The 21,356-nt window shown below is 43.7% G+C and overlaps 1 protein-coding gene across 2 annotated transcripts in view; it reads left to right on the top strand.

Moving 5' to 3' along the window:
• Window positions 1-21,356, top strand: part of CPNE4 (copine 4) — a 915,330-nt gene that overhangs the window by 578,786 nt on the left and 315,188 nt on the right. For both annotated transcript variants that reach the window (XM_073678089.1, XM_073678088.1), the window contains one exon: window positions 19,141-19,212. In XM_073678089.1, coding sequence (XP_073534190.1) covers window positions 19,141-19,212 — 72 coding nt within the window. The remainder of the gene's footprint in view (window positions 1-19,140; window positions 19,213-21,356) is intronic.

Below are 21,356 nucleotides of genomic sequence, written 5' to 3'. Positions count from 1 at the left end.
GTGTGAACTTCTCATCTGGCACCTATACTCTGTACATGTAATACATTGATTGTGTTACTTTTGCCATGCACTGCTGCTTCCTGCTGGCTGAAATAAGCAGACAACCCAAGAAATATGATTTATCTGGTTGTCCATTTAATTGAGGGTTAATATATAGATCCACAAGTACTGCCAGAACAGTTAGGGTAAATCAATTGACAGTATTTGTAACATTTTTGCTGTAGTGATTGACATTAATTGTTACAGTGGGTACGGAAAGTATTCAGACCCCTTTAAATGTTTCACTCTTTGTTTCATTGCAGCCATTTGGTAAATTCTAAAAAGTTCATTTTTTTTCTCATTAAAGTATACTCTGCATCCCATCTCGACAGAAGAAAACCAGAAATGTAGACATTTTTGCAAATTTATTAAAAAAGAAGAACTGAAATATCACATGGTCAAAAGTAATCAGACCCTTTGCTCAATATTGAGTAGAAGCACCCATTTGAGCTAGTACAGCCATGAGTCTTCTTGGGAATGATGCAACAAGTTTTTCACACCTGGATTTGAGGATCCTCTGCCATTATTCCTTGCAGATCCTCTCCAGTTCCATCAGGTTGGTTGGTGAACGTTGGTGGACTGCCATTTTCAGGTCTGTCCAGAGATGCTCAATTGGGTTTAGGTCAGGGCTCTGGCTGGGCCAGTCAAGAATAGTCACAGAGTTGTTCTGAAGCCACTCCTTTGTTATTTTAGCTGTCTGCTTAGGGTCATTATTAGAGATGAGCGTTGTTCTACTCGAACTGTTCGCCAATCTCAAATTCGAGCTGTTTTGGGCGGTGTTCGAGCCGGTCGGCGAACACGAACAATTTGAGAAAAATTCGGCTGTTCGAGGTTATGTTCGATAACTGTTCGTGCACCAAAATCATAACTGGATTTTTTCTCAGTAATGATGAAAATTAATGTTAATACGCAGTTTGAGTGTACAGCGGGGCGGGGGGAGGGGCAGGGGATGGATCTCTGCAGGAACAATGAAGATCTCCATTTTTTTTTATCTTTCCCGCATTTGCAGTGGGGAGGTGCAATCTGTCAGCCTATCAGCAGCGCACACACGGAGCGAAGTGCTTTTTTTCACACAAGCAAGGGCATGTGTGATTGGCAGTGTATGTCACATGTCCTTGCCCTATAAGACCAAGCCATTTTCCCCGTCGCCACCATTTTCTCACTGCTGCAGCTGCGTGTTAGACGGCACCGCTGTTGCTGTGTGCGCTATACCTTGTTAATTTCAAGCCAATTTTCGCACAAATATACAGATAGCTTGGGAGTAGGGAATAGTTGTGATTGCAGTCCTTTTAAGGACTAGGTTACAGCATTTCCTACGACTTTTATCAGGCAGGTCTGTGCTCTTAAATAGATAGATTGTGGGAGTAAAGACTAATTGTAATTGGAGTCCTTTTCAGGACTAGGTTACATCAGTTCCTATCAGTTTTTGCCAGGCAGGTCTGTGCCAGTGCTGTGCAAGTTTTTTTCACAGCATTTGGCTGAATCTAGCAAAGCTAATCCTTTTTGGCCTATTGCAGAGTGTGTTAGTCAGTGGAGTAGCCTATCTGTGTTGCAAGATATACCACCTGTGCATAGAATACCAATTTTTTTACTGCACCTAGTGAAGTAAAATCTTTTGGGCATAGCATCATTCTATTAGTCCATCTATACTGACCTCCATCAGGTTGCAAACTGAATATAATTTTTTTCTGCATCTAGCTCTGAAAAAATATTTGGGCTTCTAGCAGTGTGTGGGACTTGGTCTATTAGTCCATCTATACTGACCTCCATCAGGTTGCAAATTAAAAATAATTTTTTTCTTCATTTAGCTCTGAAAAAATATTTGGGCTTCTAGCAGCGTGTGGGACTTGTTCTATTAGTCCATCTATACTGACCTCCAACAGGTTGCAAATTAAAAATAATTTTTTTCTGCATCTAGCTCTGAAAAAATATTTGTGCTTCTAGCAGTGTGTGGGACTTGGTCTATTAGTCCATCTATACTGACCTCCATCAGGTTGCAAATTAAAAATAATTTTTTTCTGCATCTAGCTCTGAAAAAATATTTGGGCTTCTAGCAGTGTGTGGGACTTGGTCTATTAGTCCATCTATACTGACCTCCATCAGGTTGCAAATTGAATAAAAAAAATTTCTGCATCTAGCTCTGAAAAAATATTTGGGCTTCTAGCGGTGTGTGGGACTTGGTCTATTAGTCCATCTATACTGACCTCCATCAGGTTGCAAATTAAAAATAATTTTTTTCTGCATCTAGCTCTGAAAAAATATTTGGGCTTCTAGCAGTGTGTGGGACTTGGTCTATTAGTCCATCTATACTGACCTCCATCAGGTTGCAAATTAAAAATAATTTTTTTCTTCATTTAGCTCTGAAAAAATATTTGGGCTTCTAGCAGTGTGTGGGACTTGTTCTATTAGTCCTTCTATACTGACCTCCAGCAGGTTGCAAATTGAATATAATTTTTTTCTGCATCTAGCTCTGAAAAAATATTTGGGCTTCTAGCGGTGTTTGGGACTTGGTCTATTAGTCCATCTATACTGACCTCCATCAGGTTGCAAATTAAAAATAATTTTTTTCTGCATCTAGCTCTGAAAAAATATTTGGGCTTCTAGCAGTGTGTGGGACTTGGTCTATTAGTCCATCTATACTGACCTCCATCAGGTTGCAAATTAAAAATAATTTTTTTCTGCATCTAGCTCTGAAAAAATATTTGGGCTTCTAGCAGTGTGTGGGACTTGGTCTATTAGTCCATCTATACTGACCTCCATCAGGTTGCAAATTGAATAAAAAAAATTTCTGCATCTAGCTCTGAAAAAATATTTGGGCTTCTAGCGGTGTGTGGGACTTGGTCTATTAGTCCATCTATACTGACCTCCATCAGGTTGCAAATTAAAAATAATTTTTTTCTGCATCTAGCTCTGAAAAAATATTTGGGCTTCTAGCAGTGTGTGGGACTTGGTCTATTAGTCCATCTATACTGACCTCCATCAGGTTGCAAATTAAAAATAATTTTTTTCTTCATTTAGCTCTGAAAAAATATTTGGGCTTCTAGCAGTGTGTGGGACTTGTTCTATTAGTCCTTCTATACTGACCTCCAGCAGGTTGCAAATTGAATATAATTTTTTTCTGCATCTAGCTCTGAAAAAATATTTGGGCTTCTAGCGGTGTGTGGGACTTGGTCTATTAGTCCATCTATACTGACCTCCATCAGGTTGCAAATTAAAAATAATTTTTTTCTGCATCTAGCTCTGAAAAAATATTTGGGCTTCTAGCAGTGTGTGGGACTTGGTCTATTAGTCCATCTATACTGACCTCCATCAGGTTGCAAATTGAATAAAAAAATTTCTGCATCTAGCTCTGAAAAAATATTTGGGCTTCTAGCGGTGTGTGGGACTTGGTCTATTAGTCCATCTATACTGACCTCCATCAGGTTGCAAATTAAAAATAATTTTTTTCTGCATCTAACCCAGCCAATAGTTTTGGCCTAATACCACAGTTTGGCCACTCAGCTCTGCTCGGTTACCATCCATTGTTTTTTTGTGCAAACAACTCCAGAGTTGTGAATTAGTTAACCACCAAAATGAGTGGAAAAAGGCCTGCTGCTGGTGGAAAGGGGAATAGGCGTGTTGGGAAGGGGAAAAAAGGTTGTGTCCGTGGGGTAGGTGCAGAAGAAAGACCATCTTCCAGCCAAACTAAAATGTCTACTTCTTTTAGCGGACAATGTGATAAGATCCCTTTCTTACGGCCACGCCAATCGCTACAAATTCCAGATGAGGCACAAAAACAGCAGGTGCTTCAACGGATATCAAGTGCTCCTTTAAGTGGGCTCTCCTCCACATCAACTTCAACATCACAAATACTCCAGTCCTCAAAGGTGTCACCCAAATCGCACTTGCTTCCTCACAGCTCCCAAATCTCCAGCTGCCCGTCTGAGTATGAGGTAGAACAGATGGTTGAGTCTGCAGAGCTGTTTACTCATACTATAGCCTGGGAATCAGAGGTCGACTCCAGCGCTTCTGTGAATCCAGACGAGGAAATGATCTGCACTGATGCCCAGAATCTTTATGAGTCGGATCCAGGACCAGACGCAGAAGGTTCTGACCATAATGTAGACCCTCATTCCCAAACTGTAACTCCTGTTGGTGGAGACAATGAGGAAGACGATGATAAGACTCAAATACCTGATTGGAGCGACAACTTTAGTTTTTTGTCAGGGCAGGAACAGGTTGGCTCTGAGGACGACGGGTGTGATAACGCACAGGGTGATGATGATGAGGTCGGAGATCCCACTTACTGTCAACCCACAGTCAGCCAAGAGATGAGGTCAGCAGAGGAGGTGGAGGAAGATGCTAGTGACGACGAGGTCAGGTTGCGCCTTCCTGGACAGAGACGTAGTACTGGAAGCACGTCAACAACTGCATCCTCAAACACAACTCTGCCTCTCACCACAAGTCGTGGTGGCTCTTCAGGTCGCATGGGTGCTAAGCCTTGCATAGCCTGGGCATTTTTTCAGATCGATAAAGATGACCCAACTCGTGTTATCTGTAACATTTGTCAGCAAAAGCTAAGTAGAGGCCAAAAAATACATAGTTTGAGTACTTCATGCATGAACCGGCACATGGACATGAAGCATAAGTTGCAGTGGGAAGTTCAGTGTGCTACAATGCGGTCTAGCCGGCCGGGCCAACCACCGTCTGCCATATCTTGTGCATCCGCGGCCTCTTCATCCTCTGTGACTGGGGGGACAGCAGTCACACCTGTTTTGGGGCGCAGACCTGCCACCTCTTTACCCGCAACAGCCAGCGTGATTGGCAGGTCATCATTTTCTTTGGAGGTGGTAACACCAGCTGGTCTTGAGCGCTGTCCGACATCGATAGCACCACCTTTGGATCAAGGCAACCTAACATGTCCGCCTGCATCTTCCTCACAGACCGGCAGTTTGCCGGGGACACCCTTATCAACCCCGTCTAAGCACAATAGCCAGCCCTCGGTCCCTCAGATGTGGACAAGTAAAAGACCATTTCCTCCTAGCCATGAGAAAGCTAAGAGGTTGAATTTCACCATCTGCAAGCTCTTGGCTACAGAAATGCTGCCTTTCCGCCTGGTGGACACAGAGGATTTTCGAGACCTTATGTCCGTCGCAGTGCCCCAGTACCAGATGCCCAGTCGGCACTACTTCTCAAAGAAAGGTGTGCCTGCGCTCCACCAGCATGTCGCACACAACATCACCGATTCTTTGAGAAACTCTGTGTGTGACAGGGTGCATTTCACCACAGACACTTGGACGAGTAGGCATGGACAGGGGCGTTACATGTCGCTGACTGGGCACTGGGTAACTATGGTGACAGCAGGACAAGGGGCTGCTGTCCAAGTCTTGCCGTCCCCACGAGTTGTGCGTCAATCCTCTTTATGTCATTTTTCCTCCACTGCTTCTGCCTCCTCAACCTCCTCTCGGTCTTCCACCTGCACCCAAAGCCTGTCTGGTCATGCCACAAGCTTTCTAACTGCGCAGAAGGGATCCTGCACACCTCCTTACTATGCTGGCAGTAGGGCTCAACGTCATCAGGCGGTTTTTACATTGAAATGTCTGGGAAATGTGAGTCACACAGCTGAGGAGTTGTGGTCAGCTCTGGAGAACCAATTTCATGAATGGTTGTCTCCACTGGACCTGAAACCAGGGAAGGCCGTGTGCGACAATGCTGCAAACCTGGGTGCGGCCCTTCGCCGGGGCAATGTCACACACGTGCCTTGTATGGCTCACGTGTTGAACCTGGTTGTCCAGCAATTTTTAGCCCACTATCCCAGACTAGATGGCCTTCTGCAGAGGGCACGGTCGCTGTGTGCTCACTTCCGCCGTTCGCATCCCGCAGCTCAGCGACTTACATCTCTACAGAAGTCGTTGGGCCTGCCACTTCACCGGCTAAAATGCGATGTGCCTACCCGGTGGAATTCAACTCTGCACATGTTGCAGCGACTGTGGCAGCACCGACAAGCCCTGGTGCAATACGTTCTGACGTATAGCCTGGGCCAACGAGATTCAGAGGTGGGGCAAATCACGCTGGAGGAGTGGTCTCAGATCAGGGACCTATGCACCCTTCTGCACAGTTTTGAAATGGCGACGAAGATGTTTAGTGCTGACGATGCCATTATCAGCATGACTATTCCGGTGATTTACATGCTGGAGCACATGTTAAACAGAATTCGGAGTCAGGTGGTGGCACAAGAGGAGGTGGAGGAAGTAGAGGAGGAGGAGTTGTATGCGGAAGGGCTAACATCTGCAAGGTCCAGACGGTCGGCAGCACCAGGGCGGCAGGCATGTGAGGGTGGGGGAGATGATTTTACCAGGGCGCATGGTAGCAGCCAAACTAGTGAGGAAGGTGCAGGAGCCCAGGAAGAAGTGGAGGACGAACTGATGGAAGACTCATCAGATGAGGGAGACCTTGATCACATTTCTGTTGTGCGAGGTTGGGGGGAGAGGACAGAGGAAGGAAGCATGATTGTTACCTCGCCACCAACACAACAGGGACTTGGTGCTCCTGGATGCGCAACACACATGAGTGCCTTCTTGCTGCACTACCTGCAACATGACCCTCGAATTGTGAGAATTAGAAATAATCCTGACTACTGGGTTGCCACACTGTTAGATCCCCGGTACAAAAGTAAATTTGCAGAAATTATTCCTGCCATAGAAAGGGATGCACGCATGCAGGAGTATCAGCAGAGACTGTTGCAGAATCTTACATGTGCTTTTCCACAAAATACCAGTGGTGCACGTAGTGAATCTCACAGTTCCAACTTGCCAACCGTGGTCTGTATGGAATTGTTCAATAAAGGGCCCAAAATTAAGATAACATAGATGGGAGAGGTCTCTATGAATAGGAATTCCTAAGTATTTGATACCCTGTGAGGGCCAGGCAAAGGGAAAGTTGGACTGGATGGAATCCTATATGGATTTAGGGAGGGAGACATCGAGGGCCTCAGACTTCGCTGCATTGATTTTAAAATTTTACCATGTAACAAAGTGATCTATTTCAGCCACAACAGCAGGGATGGATATATGTGATTGAGTGATATATACTAGGACATCATCAGCAAATAGAGAGCACTTGTACTCGGTGCCTCCCACCTCAATCCACCTAATATTGGGGTTATGGCGAATTGATGAGAGCAGGTGCTCCGTCACTAGGATGTATAAGAGAGGGGACAGAGGACATCCCTGCCTTGTCCAATTGGTGATTGTGAAAGGTGATGAAAATGTTCTGACGCACCCCCTGGGCCTTGGGACACCCGGTGGATGCTGGTGGTTGTAGTCTTCGTGGCGGCGATCCGGTTCCGTGGCTCAGGGCGGTCAAACCAGTGGCGGAACTATTTATGTGGTTTTGATGTTTAAATGTCCGACTACGCCACCCGTGGATTGCGGTCAGAGTGAGCCGCCGCTACAGGCAGACCGCTAAGGCTGGTGTTGTGGGTGCAGCAGAGCGTAGCATAACTCCCCACGGGAGGAGTATAGCCTCAGGGCAGTGTATGCAGAGGATGGGGGTGATGGTGCAGGGCAGCAGCAGTAACGACACGGAGTCAGTGATGCAGTTCAGGGCCTTTACTCACAGTTCTTATTATCCAGACCACGTCTGCAGGTAACGGCTGCCCACGTCGTACTTTGCTCACCAGGTGAGGGGCTCAGACAACTCCCAGATAACTTTGGAGCGCTTCACAGGACCCCCTTTGTGTGTCCTTTGTCTGGCCTTTCTTACCAACACTTCTGTCCGGCTGCCTCGGGCCTCCTCTTGGTAAACTTGGCGCCAGTTTCCCTGACCCTATGTGGTGCCTTCCTAGCGGGTGGAGCAAGGGGCTGCGCCACATAAAATGTCAGAGCCTCCGGTTTCTAGCTGAGGGTCGTTTCCTGCCTCCACTAGTTCGGGGACCGGTCTCCCCCTTTGGCCTGACCCCTCCACGCAGGTGGATTCGGGCGTGCGGTGGCGACTCGCCCGTCCGCACCCCTGGGATCCCTTCATTCCTCGTTCCTGGAGCCTTCTCCGCTCCTCTTCCTTCCTTCTCCCTCTTGCAGGCCTGGGCCTCTGTTACTAGGCCCGCCTCCGGAGCAGAGCTCATGCAGAGCCCCTGCTCCCTGCCACTTCTGCTCAGACTTCTCTGCACTGAACTAAGATGGTGCTCACCTTTTATACTCCCTTCTCAATGCACCCAGGAACTGCTTCCTCCCTGCTCCTGCACTGCAGGGTTCCCCTTCCTCAGTGTTCCCTCCCCCCACTCCAGCCAGGGACAGGGACTGTCGTGCCCATCTCAGGGGCATATTGGTCGCCCTGCCCCACGGCAATGTGGTGTAATGCATGCAGGTGTCGGGTCCTGATCCACACTCCATCCTTATCTGAGAGTGAGATATCACACCTCTGGGTGAGGTGCAATACGTCTGTAGCAACCGAGCCCTCGGTGCTACAGTTCCATTTATCTTCAGCCTAGGTGACGTATTGTGATACAGGGCCGTGATTTTGGCTATAAAAGGGTCCCCTAGACCCCTACCCCAAGCTTTTTAAGAGAATCATATATGGCGTGCCAGGAGACTCTATGGAATGCTTTCTCAGCATCCAACGAGAGTATCTACTTACAAATTTTTAACTGCATCTAGCCCAGGAAATACTTTGTGCCTAGTAGCAGTGTCTGCTAGTCAGCGGATTATCCTGGCTGTTAAGCAAGCTACACCACCTGTAGTTTGGACACTTAATTTTTTCAAAGGAAATGCTTCGGGACCACGGGATACTTAGTGAAGAGCATCAGGAGGCACCCCAAGGCATAGGGGCTGGGACTGGCACTAGGATGCCTTGCGGTGGACAGCCGAGCTCGATCCTTATAAAAGCTTTTTAACTGCAGCAGCTTTAGTGGACGCTACTGGAGCTGGAATTACGCGGCTGCTGGCATGAGACTTGCCCTCCAATAGATCCTTGTAAATGGATTTAAAGTGTATTCATTCAAATTAGAGGGACAATTTAAATTAAAAAGCTTAGAGCTGCCTCCACCACAGGGGGGCTCTCTCGACCCACCAGCGGACAGGCACCAGTATTGGGAGAGGGGGGCTGGCCGTCAGGGTTCACCGCGGCTCTGGCACAAACCCGGCGACACGGAGGTGGCACGGGCAGGAGCGGACTGGCCGTCTCGGCTTCTCACTTTTTGGATTTTAGAAGGGCATGACATGCCTATATCTGTGTCTCCCCCTCCTTTTACTCCTCCACCTCTTTTCTTTTCGCATGACTATATGTACTTGTCACTTTTCCATGTGTTAGTTGTGTCTTCTGAGCAGTTTGTCAGCTTTTGGACACCTTTGAAGGTGTTTTCTATGTGTTTCTATGTGTTTTTGTTTGCCTGCCATTGGTTTTAACGGTGTTCGAAGGTGTTCGACGAACAGTTCGACGAACAGTTCGGCGAACACACGGGTGTTCGACGAACCGAACCGAACTCGAACACTACGGGGGTGGCTCAACACTAGTCATTATCTTGTTGGAAGGTGAACCTTCGGCCAAGTCTGAGGTCCAGAGCACTCTGAAAGAGGTTTTCATCCAAGATATCTCTGTACTTGGCTGCATTCATGTTTCCTTCAATTGCAACCAATCTTCCTGTCCCTGCAGCTGAAAAACACTACCATAGCATGATGCTGCCACCACCATGTTTGACTGTTGGGCAAGTGATGAGCAGTGCCTGGTTTTCTCCATACATACCGCTTAGAATTATCAACAAAAAGTTCTATCTTCATCTCATCAGACCAGAGAATCTTATTTCTCATAGTCTGGTAGTCCTTCATGTGTTTTTGAGCAAATTCTATGCAGGCTTTTATATGTCTTGCACTGAGGAGAAGCTTCTGTTGGGCCACTCTGCCATAAAGGCCAGACTGCAGTGATAGTTGTCTTTGTGGCACTTTCTCCCATCTCCCTACTGCATCTCTAGAGCTCAGCCACAGTGATCTTGGGGTTCTTCTTTACCTCTCTCATCAAGGCTCTTCTCCCACGATTGCTCAGTTTGGCTGGACGGCCTGGTCTAGGAAGACTTCTGGTGGTCCCAAACTTTTTCCATTTAACCCTAAAACGCATACCTGGGGCCTCGCAGGCCCGCCCTGTTAATTGTTTTCTATTTTCTGCAAGATTTCTTTAGTTAGAATTTTGAAACTCTAGGTATTCCTCAGGTATATAGTTGTTTGTCATTTCCAGCTGGTCATTTATTTATTATTTGCACACGGGCCTAAAAGGCCCCAGGTATGTGAAAGTGTAGATTTTTATGGTCATGCGTTCTAGGGTTAAGGATTATGGAGGCCACTGTGTTCTTAGGAAACTTGAGTAATGCAGAAATTATTTTATAACCTTGGCCAGATCTGTGCCTTGCCACAATTCTGTCTCTGAGCTCCTTGGGCAGTTCCTTTGATTCTCATTTGGTTTGACATGCACTGTGAGCTGTGAGGTCTTATATAGACAGGTGTGTGCCTTTCCAAATCAAGTCCTATCAGTTTAATTAAACACAGCTGGACTCCAGTGAAGGAGTAGAACCATCTCAAGGAGGATCACAAGGAAATGGACAGCATATGACTTAAATATTAGTGTCTGAGCAAAGGGTCTGAATACTTATGACCATGTGATATTTTAGTTTTTAGTTTTTAATAAATTTGCAAAAATTTCTACATTTCTGTTTTTTTTTTCAGTCAAGATGGAGTGCAAAGTGTACTTTAATGATACAAAAATGAACTTTTTAGAATTTACCAAATGGCTGCAATGAAACAAAGAGTTAAAAATTTAAAGGGGTCTGAATACTTTCTGTACCTACTGTATACAGTGGCATGTAAAAGTTTGGGCACCCCTGGTCAAAATTACTATTATTGTGAACAGTTAAGAAAGTTGAAGATGAAATGATCTCTAAAAGGCCTAAAGTTAAAGATGACACATTTCCTTTGTATTTTAGGCAAAAAAATATAAATATTTTCATCATTTACATTTTAAAAATTACTAAAAGGAAGATGGGCCGATGCAAAAGTTTGGGCACCCTGCATGATTAGCATCTAGTACCCCCTTTTGAAAGTATCACAGCTTGTAAACACTTTTGTAGCCAGACAACAGTCTTTCAATTCTTATTTGAGGGATTTTCATACATTCTTCCTTGGAAAATTCTTCCAGCTGTCTGATATTCCTGGGTCGTCTTGCATTCACTGCTATTTTGAGGTCTAGCCACAAATTTTCAATGATGTTCAGATCTGCGGACTGTGAGGGCCATTGTAAAATGTACAGCTTGCACCTTTTGAGGTAGTCTATTGTGGATTTTGACCTGTGTTTAGGATCATTATCCATTTGTAGAAGCCATCCTCTTTTCAACTTCAGCTTTTTTACAGATGTTATGTTTGCATCAAGAATTTGTTGAAATTAAATTGAATTCATTCTTCCCTCTACATGTGAAATGTTCCCGTGCCATTGGCTGCAACACAACCCCAAAGCATGAGTGATCCACCCCCATGCTTAATGGTTGGCGAGATGTTCTTTTCCTGAAATTCTGTGCCCTTTTTTCTCCACGCATAGCTTTGATCATTGTGGCCAAAGAGTTGTATTTTAACCTCATCGGTCCACAGGACTTGTTTCCAAAATGCATCAGGCTTGTTTAGATGTTCTTTTGCATACTTTCTTCTGATGACTCTTGCATGAAGGCCATATTTCTGCAGGTGTCTCTGAACAGCAGAACAATGTAGCACAACTCCAGAGTCTGCTAAATCTTTCTGAAGGTCTTTTGCAGTCAAGCAGTGGTTCTGATTTGCCTCTCTAGCAATCTTACGAGCAGCTCTCACTGAAAAGTTGCTTGGTCTTCCAGACCTTATCTTGACCTCCACTGTTCCTGTTAACTTCCATTTCTTAATTACATTTCGAACTGAGGAATGGACAACTTGAAAACACTTTTCTATCTTCTTATAGCCTTCTCCTGCTTTGTGGGCCTCCACCATTTTCATTTTCAGAGTGCTAGGCAGCTGATTAGAAGAACCCATGGTTGTTGTTTTTTGGCATAAGGTTAGAGGAGGCTGAGTTTTTATTAAGCTGGTAAATTTGCATTACCTGACCTTTCCTAATGATAATCGTTAACAAGCCATCACCCTAACAAACGAATTAAGGTATGAAATCTTGATAAAAGTTATCTGAGCACACAAATCTCCAAGGGTGCCCAAACGTTTGCATCGGCCCATTTTCCATTTTGTAATTTTTAAAATGTAAAAAATTTTTTTTTTTGTTGCCTAAAATATAAAGGAAATATGTCATCTTTAACTTTAAGCTTTTTAGAGATCATTTCATCTTCAACTTGCTTAACTGTTCACAATAACAGTAATTTTGACCAAGGGTGCCCAAACTTTTACATGCAACTGTAATTTTCTTCATAAGTAAAGCTCTGTTTTCTCTGCGTAAAGGATATTCCCATTTAAATCGTCTATTGCATATCCTCAGGATATGCCATAATCGTATAGCAGATGCAGGCCCCACCAATTGAACATGCATTTAGTCCGAGAATGGGGACCCTTTCGCACACCACAGACATGGTCAGAGATCTCATACATATGAAAGGGATTTATGACCGAATCACCAATAACAGCTCCTTTGGTGAGCACCCACTTTACATTCATAGTACTGTATATCCTATCGACATGCCATAATTTGTACAATGTGGGAATATCTCTTTAACTTCATTTTTAGAGGATCCAGGACAGGAATAATATAGCATTTATTATGGCTAGTCATGATCATATTAAGATTCCATAACTTATAATGGGTCTATCACATTTATATTTTTTTACGGTATGAAATACAGCAGTATGTGACTCTATCATAACCGTCATAAGCCAACATGAAATGTGTTCAGTGGAATTGCAACCTTTTTTTCCCGTTGCTTTTCCTGTTGATTACTTACACAACTTTTTCCTGCACCATTATCTTTATCATTATTTTTTCTATTTCTGTTTGTTTTTTTTAATGCATACCCTTTAAATTAATATTTTATTATTCTTACATAGGGGATTTTTTCTTGTGTTAGTTTGCCTCACTGAATCCCTTAACAAATCACGATTTTTGTTAGCTTGTTTCCAAATACGAATAGAGCCTATGTATAAGATAAATGTATACACATAAAAAAAACTGTAGAACTAGCCTAAAAATATAGACCAAAATCTGCATGTTTTACAAATTTGCTCTCTGAACTCATCTTAATGGAGGACATTATTAAAAAATGGGGGCCAGGATAGGGTACATTATTAAAGAAAAGGGCCAAGATGAGGGACATTACTAAAGGATGAAGGCTAGGATGGGGGACATTATTAAAGAATGAGGGCTAGGATGGGGGGCATTATTATAAAAAGGGGCTAGGATGGGGACTTTATTAAGAGATGTGGGCAAGAATAGGGGACATTACTAAAGCATGGGGGCCAGGACGTGGGATGTTATTAAAGGATGGGTGACATAATTACTGTATGGGGGCCAGAATGAGGAACATACATTATTAGTTTATGGAAGCAAGTGGTGGATATAATTATTGTAGAAGGCCAATTAACGGACAGTATTGCTTTATTGGGGCCAGAATGAGGGAACACTATTACTCCATAATGGGGAACATTCATAATATTGCCCTTTGTAGCCCATACATTATAAATTTATGGGTACAGAATATAAGATGTTCTAACTGTTTCAAGGCAAAAATGGTGGATACTATTACGCCACATATGGTGTAATTACTACTGTATTGTTGCCACTGGGGAGGGGGCATTACTTTTGTATTTGAGCAGACAGACATTACTACTATAAGGGAGCATAAAGGGGTATTTTACTATTGCACAATATGTGCGTTAATATTTTATGGGGGCCATAGAGGGGGATATTTCTACTGTAAGGGGGTCACAAAGGGAGGCATCACTACTTTAAACGATTTTATTTTTGCTGATCAGTTACTGTAGGAGGAACAAAAGAGAGGTACTGTTATTGTGCATGGCATCAGGAAGCTAGACTTGCAATTTTCTTCTTCATCTGACACAATATAGAAGTGGGGGAGAAGTATGGAGGGCTCTGTAGAAGTGATCAATCATAGATTTATGTGTGTTACTTTCTGCATAGATGAGTCCTAGCTGGAAGACGTCATAGGTATCTGTGCCGGATGAAGAAGAAAAGTGAAAATAAATTATTTCAATGGCAGGTGTTACCGATAAATCACTGGATTTCCCATACACAGTATACAATCTACAGAGCTCCTGAGTCCTATGTATAATGTCACTGGTTGTAATATTAGTGTTAGTAATAGGGGTTTTGATAATGATCTGTATTGTGCTATTATTCAGTTACTATGTGGTGGTAATATGTGATCTGGTCATAGTGTGGTGGTATTAATTCCTTGTATATGACTCATTATTACTATTTTAGTTTTGGTAAAGCGGACTTGTTCAGTATATAACAATAATGACGCGCCCCCTGGGCCATGGGATACTCTGTACCGGGCCGTTCGTTGCTAGGGGAGATGTCACAGTGCCGGTGACCCGGTCTGTAACCCAGGGCAGTCAATCCAAGGGGGATATATTTACAGGGGATTATAGTTTATATACAAAGTTTGTGACGCCACCTGTGGTATGCGGCTAAAGGGAGCTGCCGCTGCGGAGCAGGTCCTCTGGAGCTGATGTTAGTGCAGCAAAGCTGTTGTGGCTCTCCACAGGTAGAGCTTACCTCCAGGGCAGTGTAGATGTTATCGGTTGTGCTGGGCGTTGTAGTGCAGGGGTGATGGCGCAGATAATAATCACAGAGACGGTGGGGTGCAGTCTTCCGAGTTTACTTACAGTTATTAAGTTCCTCAGGTTACAGGTTCCGGACTACAACCTCCCACGTCGTGCTGCGTTCATCAGGCAGGGGTTCAGCAATCCCTCAGGTAGTTCAAGAGTGCCTGACAGGACCCCTTTCTATGTGCCTTCCTCAGTCGTCTTCCTGCGCTGGCTCTCGCCCTCCTGCCCTGCGCCTCACAATCAGTGTCCCAATCCGGTAGCCTCGGGTCTTGTTGGGCGACCTGCAGTCCCCTGGACCCTCTGTGGCCACCTTCTCGGCGATATAATTGCAGTTGCGGCCACTGCACCTTGCAAGTACAGCAGCCTCCGGTTCCTAGCTGAGCCTTGTAGTTCTCCACTAGTTTAGGGACCGGTCCCCTCTGCGGCTCTATCCCTCCACCACCTGGCAGATTCGGGCTTACGGGTGGCCTCAAACACTTCCCGTACCCCTGGGATCCCTTCTGTTCCTGGAGCCTTTCTCCTGCACCCTCTCCTCTCTTCTTTCCTTCTCCTCGGCCTCTCACTAGGCCAGCCTCCGGAGCAGAGCTCCTGCAGAGCCTCTGCTCCCCTCACTTCTCCTCCTCTGACTGGCTTGTCTGTCTAAGATGGCTCCCCTTTTTATACAGCTTCTGAAGTGCTCCCCTGATCTACGTTCTCCACCCACACCCACTACATGGTTCCCCCTCACTTGGTTCCCCTCCACTCCAGCCAGGGACCAGGGACTGTGCTCTCCCTTAGGAGCAATCTTGCCCTGCCCTACTGAAGTGGACGTGTTGGATGCAGGTGTTAGGGTCCCGGGCAGCACTCTATCCTTACCTGAGAGTGAGATACCACACCTCTGGGTGAGATGCAGTACCTCTGTGGCGACTGAACCCGCAGGGGCGCCACAATAACATATGGTGATATTTGTTATTTGGTAACTGTATAACTGTATTATTTTTATCTTTTACTTGGAAAATAATCTTATTGCTGTGTTTTCTATGAGATGTATATAGACTGCTCCAAAAAATAAAAGGAACACTCAAATAGCACATCCTAGATCTGAATGAGTCAAATATTCTCATTGAATACTTTGTTCTGTACAAAGTTGAATGTGCTGACAACAAAATCACACAAACATCATCAATGGAAATCAAATTTATTAACCAATGGAGGCCTGGATTTGGAGTCACCCCAAAAATTAAAGTGGAAAAACACACTACAGGCTGATCCAACTTTGCTGTAATGTCCTTAAAACAAGTCAAAATAAGGCTCAGTATTGTGTGTAGCCTCCACATGCCTGTATGACCTCCCTACAACGCCTGGGCATGCTCCTGATGAGGTTGTGGATGGTCTCCTGTGGGATCTCCTCCCAGACCTGGACTAAAGCATCCGCCAACTCCTGGACAGTCTGTGGTGCAACGTGACGTTGGTGGATAGAGCGAGACATGATGTCCCAGATGTGCTCAATCGGATTCAGGTCTGGAGAACGGGCAGGCCAGTCCATAGCTTCAATGCCTTCATCTTGCAGGAACTGCTGACACACTCCATCCACATGAGGTCTGGCATTGTCCTGCATTAGGAGGAACCCATGGCCAACTGCACCAGCATATGGTCTCACAAGGGGTCTGAGGATCTCATCTCACTACCTAATGGCAGTCAGGCTACCTCTGGCGAGCACATGGAGGGCTGTGCGGCCCTCCAAAGAAATGCCACCCCACACCATTACTGACCCACTGCCAAACTGGTCATACTGAAGGATGTTGCAGGCAGAAGATTGCTCTCCACGGCGTCTCCATACTCTGTCACGTCTGTCACATGGGCTCAGTGTGAACCTGCTTTCATCTGTGAAGAGCATAGGGCGCCAGTGGCGACTTTGCCAATCCTGGTGTTCTGTAGCAAATGGCAAGTGTCCTGCATGGTGTTGGGCTGTGAGCACAACCCCCATCTGTGGACGTCAGGCCCTCATACCACCCTCATGGAGTCGGTTTCTAACTGTTTGTGCAGACACATGCACATTTGTGGCCTGCTGGAGGTCATTTTGCAGGGCTCTGGCAGTTCTCCTCCTGTTCCTCCTTGCACAAAGGCGGAGGTAGCGGTCCTGCTGCTGGGTTCTTGCCCTCCTACGGCCCCCTCCACGTCTTCTGGTGTACTGGCCTATCTCCTGGTAGCGCCTCCAGCCTCTGGACTCTACGCTGACAGACACAGCAAACCTTCTTGCCACAGCTCGCATTGATGTGCCATCCTGGATGAGCTGCACTACCTGAGCAACTTCTGTGGGTTATAGAGTCCGTCTCATGCTACCATGAGTGTGAAAGCACAACCAACATTAAAAAGTGATCAAAACATCAGCCAGAAAGCATTGGAACTGAGATGTGGTCTGTTGTCCCCACCTGCAGAACCACTCCTTTATTGAGTGTGTCTTGATAATTGCCAATAATTTCCATCTATTGTCTATTCCATTTGCACAACAGCATGTGAAATTGATTGTCAATCAGTGTTGCTTCCTAAGTGGACAGTTTGATTTTACAGAAGTTTGATTTACTTGGAGTTATATACTGTTGTTTAATTGTTCCCTTTATTTTTTTGAGCAGTGTATTTTATCTGTAGCCTTTTTTTATTGTTAGTGTATGATTGGAAATTAGATTGTGAACCCCAATGGGGACGGGGGCAGAGAGCAGTTACATTCCCTGTACAGTGCTCTGGATTATTTTGGTTTTAAATAAGTAATAGAAATACACTGATTACCTATGAGCACCTGCCATTAGGAAATTCAATTGCCATAAAGGGATGCAATTGGTCTATCTATAATATTTTTGGGTAGCTAGTGGCGGTGGGCATCAAAGTAGCATCCACATGAAGAAAATGACCTAAGTTTTCCCAGCAGAACATTCTTCAGAGCATCACAATGCCTCCCTGGTTTGCCTTCTTAGATTATGCGCACACAGAGATTTTTGTGATAAAAAAAACAACAAGTTTTTAAGTGGAAGCCGCTTTAGGAAACGTTCCTTCTATTGTCATTTTTTGGATACATATTTTGTTTCATGAAATGCTATTTGCAGCCTTTTGATCGGACAGTGTCTAGTTTTGAGCAAATTCCATCAGGAGCTGCTTCAACTGGTCATGCTCCCTTTTTTGCATTGTGTTGCTTCAACAAGTGACATGCCCTTTATTTTTCCCTTTAGGTGTTTTTCACAACCTGAATGGAAACAGATGCTCAATATATGACCAGAAAAGTGGTTTTACAATAGGAATGAATTGGAAGCTTTTTAAAAACAATTTTTAAGTATTTTTTAAGCAAAAAACTCTTTAAAAAATCTCAGTGTGTACATAACGTGAAGCCACCTTCTTCCATTGCTCATTTCTAATGCGCACATGCCCATTATAGGCACTTTGTAGTGGACAGAAGTCAGCATGGGCTCTTTGACCAGTCTGTGACTATATAGCCCAATTTACATTAAAGGGAATCTGTCAGTAGGCTCAACCCTCCTAAGCCATCTACATGGGTCATAAAAAAGTTGAATAAAATGATACCTTGATTTCTGTGATCCGATGTTTTATTCCAGAGAAATCCATGTTTTTCATATCTGTAAATTAACTGTTATGATGTCTGGATCAGACACAGATCTTCATCACTTATTATAAATGAAAGGGGACATTAGCAGTGTGAGACATGTAATGACTGACAGTCTGCTCTTCTGATCTACAAATCTCACACTGGTAACACCCATTTTCATTTAAAATTATCTCTGGAGACAGATTCTCATGCAGATCAAAGTCCGGCCCATAGATCATTTACATATTAAGAAAAATGTGGATTGCTCAGGAATAAGACATCGGATTGCAGATATCAAGGTGTCATTTTATTCATCTTCCTATGACGTGACTGTGCATGTAGACGTCTTAGGAGAGTTGATGCTACTGACAGTTTCCCTTTAAGCTCTGAAGCAATGTGTTTCTATCATAGCTAGCAATAATGTTGTTAGCAATCTGTACTACAGTAGCTCTTTTCCATATTCTGTCTCTGAGAATGTAGCTACTTTTACATCATATTTAATGTTTTCTAGCTGGAAAATACAGAATTTTATCATTTATTCCCATTCAACAAGCAAGTCCCACAGAATAAAAATATTGTATATTTTGCTTCAATCACTTCTTTACATTTCAGATAATATTCTTGAAAGATAAAAGGGTGATGTAGAAAAAAAGTTCTTTTTTTTCTGTTGTGACAAGCTCATTGAAGAGCTAATAAGATGAATAGCTATATCTATTTTACAGGAGTAATGTGCTCTCCTTTTCTTCTTTCTCTCTGTAGATCGTGTCACAAAGGAAACTGTCAAAGTCATTGCTGAAGCATGGAAACACAGCAGGGAAATCATCCATAACGGTATGACTGCTACAGAAGTTCATACCGACACAAAAATTGTAAAGATAATAGCGATGTGTAATTAAAACTATAATTAACTGTGGCATTCCTTAGGATCCAAATATGGTAGAGAGGTGGCTAATGATTTTAATTGGGCAGATTTGTTTTTTTTTGCTATTAGATAGAATGTGTTTGTGGAGAGTGAATGTCTGACATGCAAGTGTAAGGAGACTTGTAGGCCATGCAATGCTCCGCTGGGAAATTAAATATTCAAAGTGCCTCATAAAAGAGAAAGAGGACTTGAACTCTAGTGCCACCTATTGGAAGTAACAAGCCTAAGAGTCCATATCAACCCTTTAACGTTCTTTGCCACATGACTTAGGATAAAAACCAAACCAGAATCTCAATTTGCAGACATGTGTTTTGGGGCGTTGCCCCTCCTCAGTGCAAAGCCAAAACTATAAAACAGTAGCCATAGTCTGACAGGTATTTATATTTTTCTTACAAGTGTAGCTATATTGTGAGCTTTAACCCCTTCCTGTTACAGTCAATTTTTGTGGTTTAATTTTTTTTTCTTCTTCTTCTTCTTCCAACAGCCACACCTTAATTATTTTTCTTTCGACATAGTCTTATGAGAGCTTATTTTTTTGTGGAACAAAATGGGAAAAAAATTCTAAGTTGGATGCTGCTTAGTGTATTTTTTACAATATCCAAGATTTATCTTCTGAAAATCTAGCAGTTCTCTTAATGTTTAGCTCTGCACAACCCCACCCACACTATGCATAGGCAGAAATCTGGTGTGGGTGTGGTTATATAGAGCTCATGAATATGGAGAACTGCCTGGTAGCAGCTTTATTAGTCCTCTACGGATAATCTCCTGCTGATAAATCAGTGATTTTATCAAACCTATAGCAAGCAGCCCAGTAAGTGACACTTGAATACATTATGCAGCTTTCCGATTAGGTGGCAAAAGCTTGTGACAGATTCCCTTTAAACAGATAGTTCTGACTGCTACCATTAGAAAAAGTGCTACAGCCTGACTGACAGCTACAGCTTATACTAAGCAGTGTGAGAGCTCAGCAGCAGGAGAGAGAAGGACACTAAGGAGCTGTCAAATCAGGAAAGGCGGGTGGAGATTGAGTATAAAATAGATCTGTCACCAGACTTCACAATATAAATTTTTAAATAGATCATTTGAACAACCATGATGTACTTTCAATAAAATCCATGTCAGATTGGTTGTATAATCCTTTGTGAATTTTCCCTGCCTAAAAATAAGCATTTTATGAAACTGGCTCTAGCTGCACTCATAAAATCCTAATTTTAATTTAAAGGGATTGTCAAGGTTTGGCATGAAAGTCTGCAGTCAATTCAACGTGACTGCCTACTTTTGAATCCTCACAGCGCACACCGCATGCTGTAAGGATTCTCCTGTGCCGATGCAGGGAATGGGCAATCATATAACCACAAGTATGCGATATTCATACTCCTGGCCACATTCAAAGTAGACATGTGCAATCTCGCTTAATACAAATTAATTGAGCAAGGCCGCAGACGTCTTGACGGAATGTGGCCTAAAGTATGCAAATCGCATACTTGTTGTCACATGACCACCAGTCTCGCCGCTGGCACCGGAGAATCCTGACAGCGCGCACTGTGAAGATTCACAGGTCTGCAGTCACACAGAGTGACCACAGACTTTCCTGCCAAACCTGGACCACCCTTTTAAGCTTTATAAGGCCATTCTAACATAGATCTTCAAAGTAAGATCACCCGCCTCATCGGGTCCAAGATATCTAATCTATGCTATTCATATTATGAAATCTGGTGATTGGTATCATCGAGTCTGAAAAACTCTGATCTATTAAAATATAGAATTGTTGAAAACCATATGTTTAGTGCCAATAAGAAAAAAAAATCAAAATGCCGCAATTGCCATCTTTTAGTCGCTGCACTTCCTCTAAAAAGGCAATATAAAACAATAAAAACTTCATACAGCATGTGTCCCAAAAAACATCAGCTCAGGGCACTAAAATCAAGTTCTCTCACAGCACCATCAACGAAAAAAAAATTAAAAAGTTATAAGTCTCTGAAAGGGTAGAAATAAACTAATTATTATTATTTTCAAAGTTTCTGATTTTTTTTCACCATTTAAATAATAAAAT

Source organism: Phyllobates terribilis, unplaced genomic scaffold, assembly GCF_046119375.1.
Source record: "Phyllobates terribilis strain yellow unplaced genomic scaffold, ASM4611937v1 Scaffold_4__5_contigs__length_816908805, whole genome shotgun sequence".
In the NCBI taxonomy this organism is placed as follows: domain Eukaryota; kingdom Metazoa; phylum Chordata; class Amphibia; order Anura; family Dendrobatidae; genus Phyllobates; species Phyllobates terribilis.
This window is presented reverse-complemented; position numbering and strand designations above follow the sequence as displayed.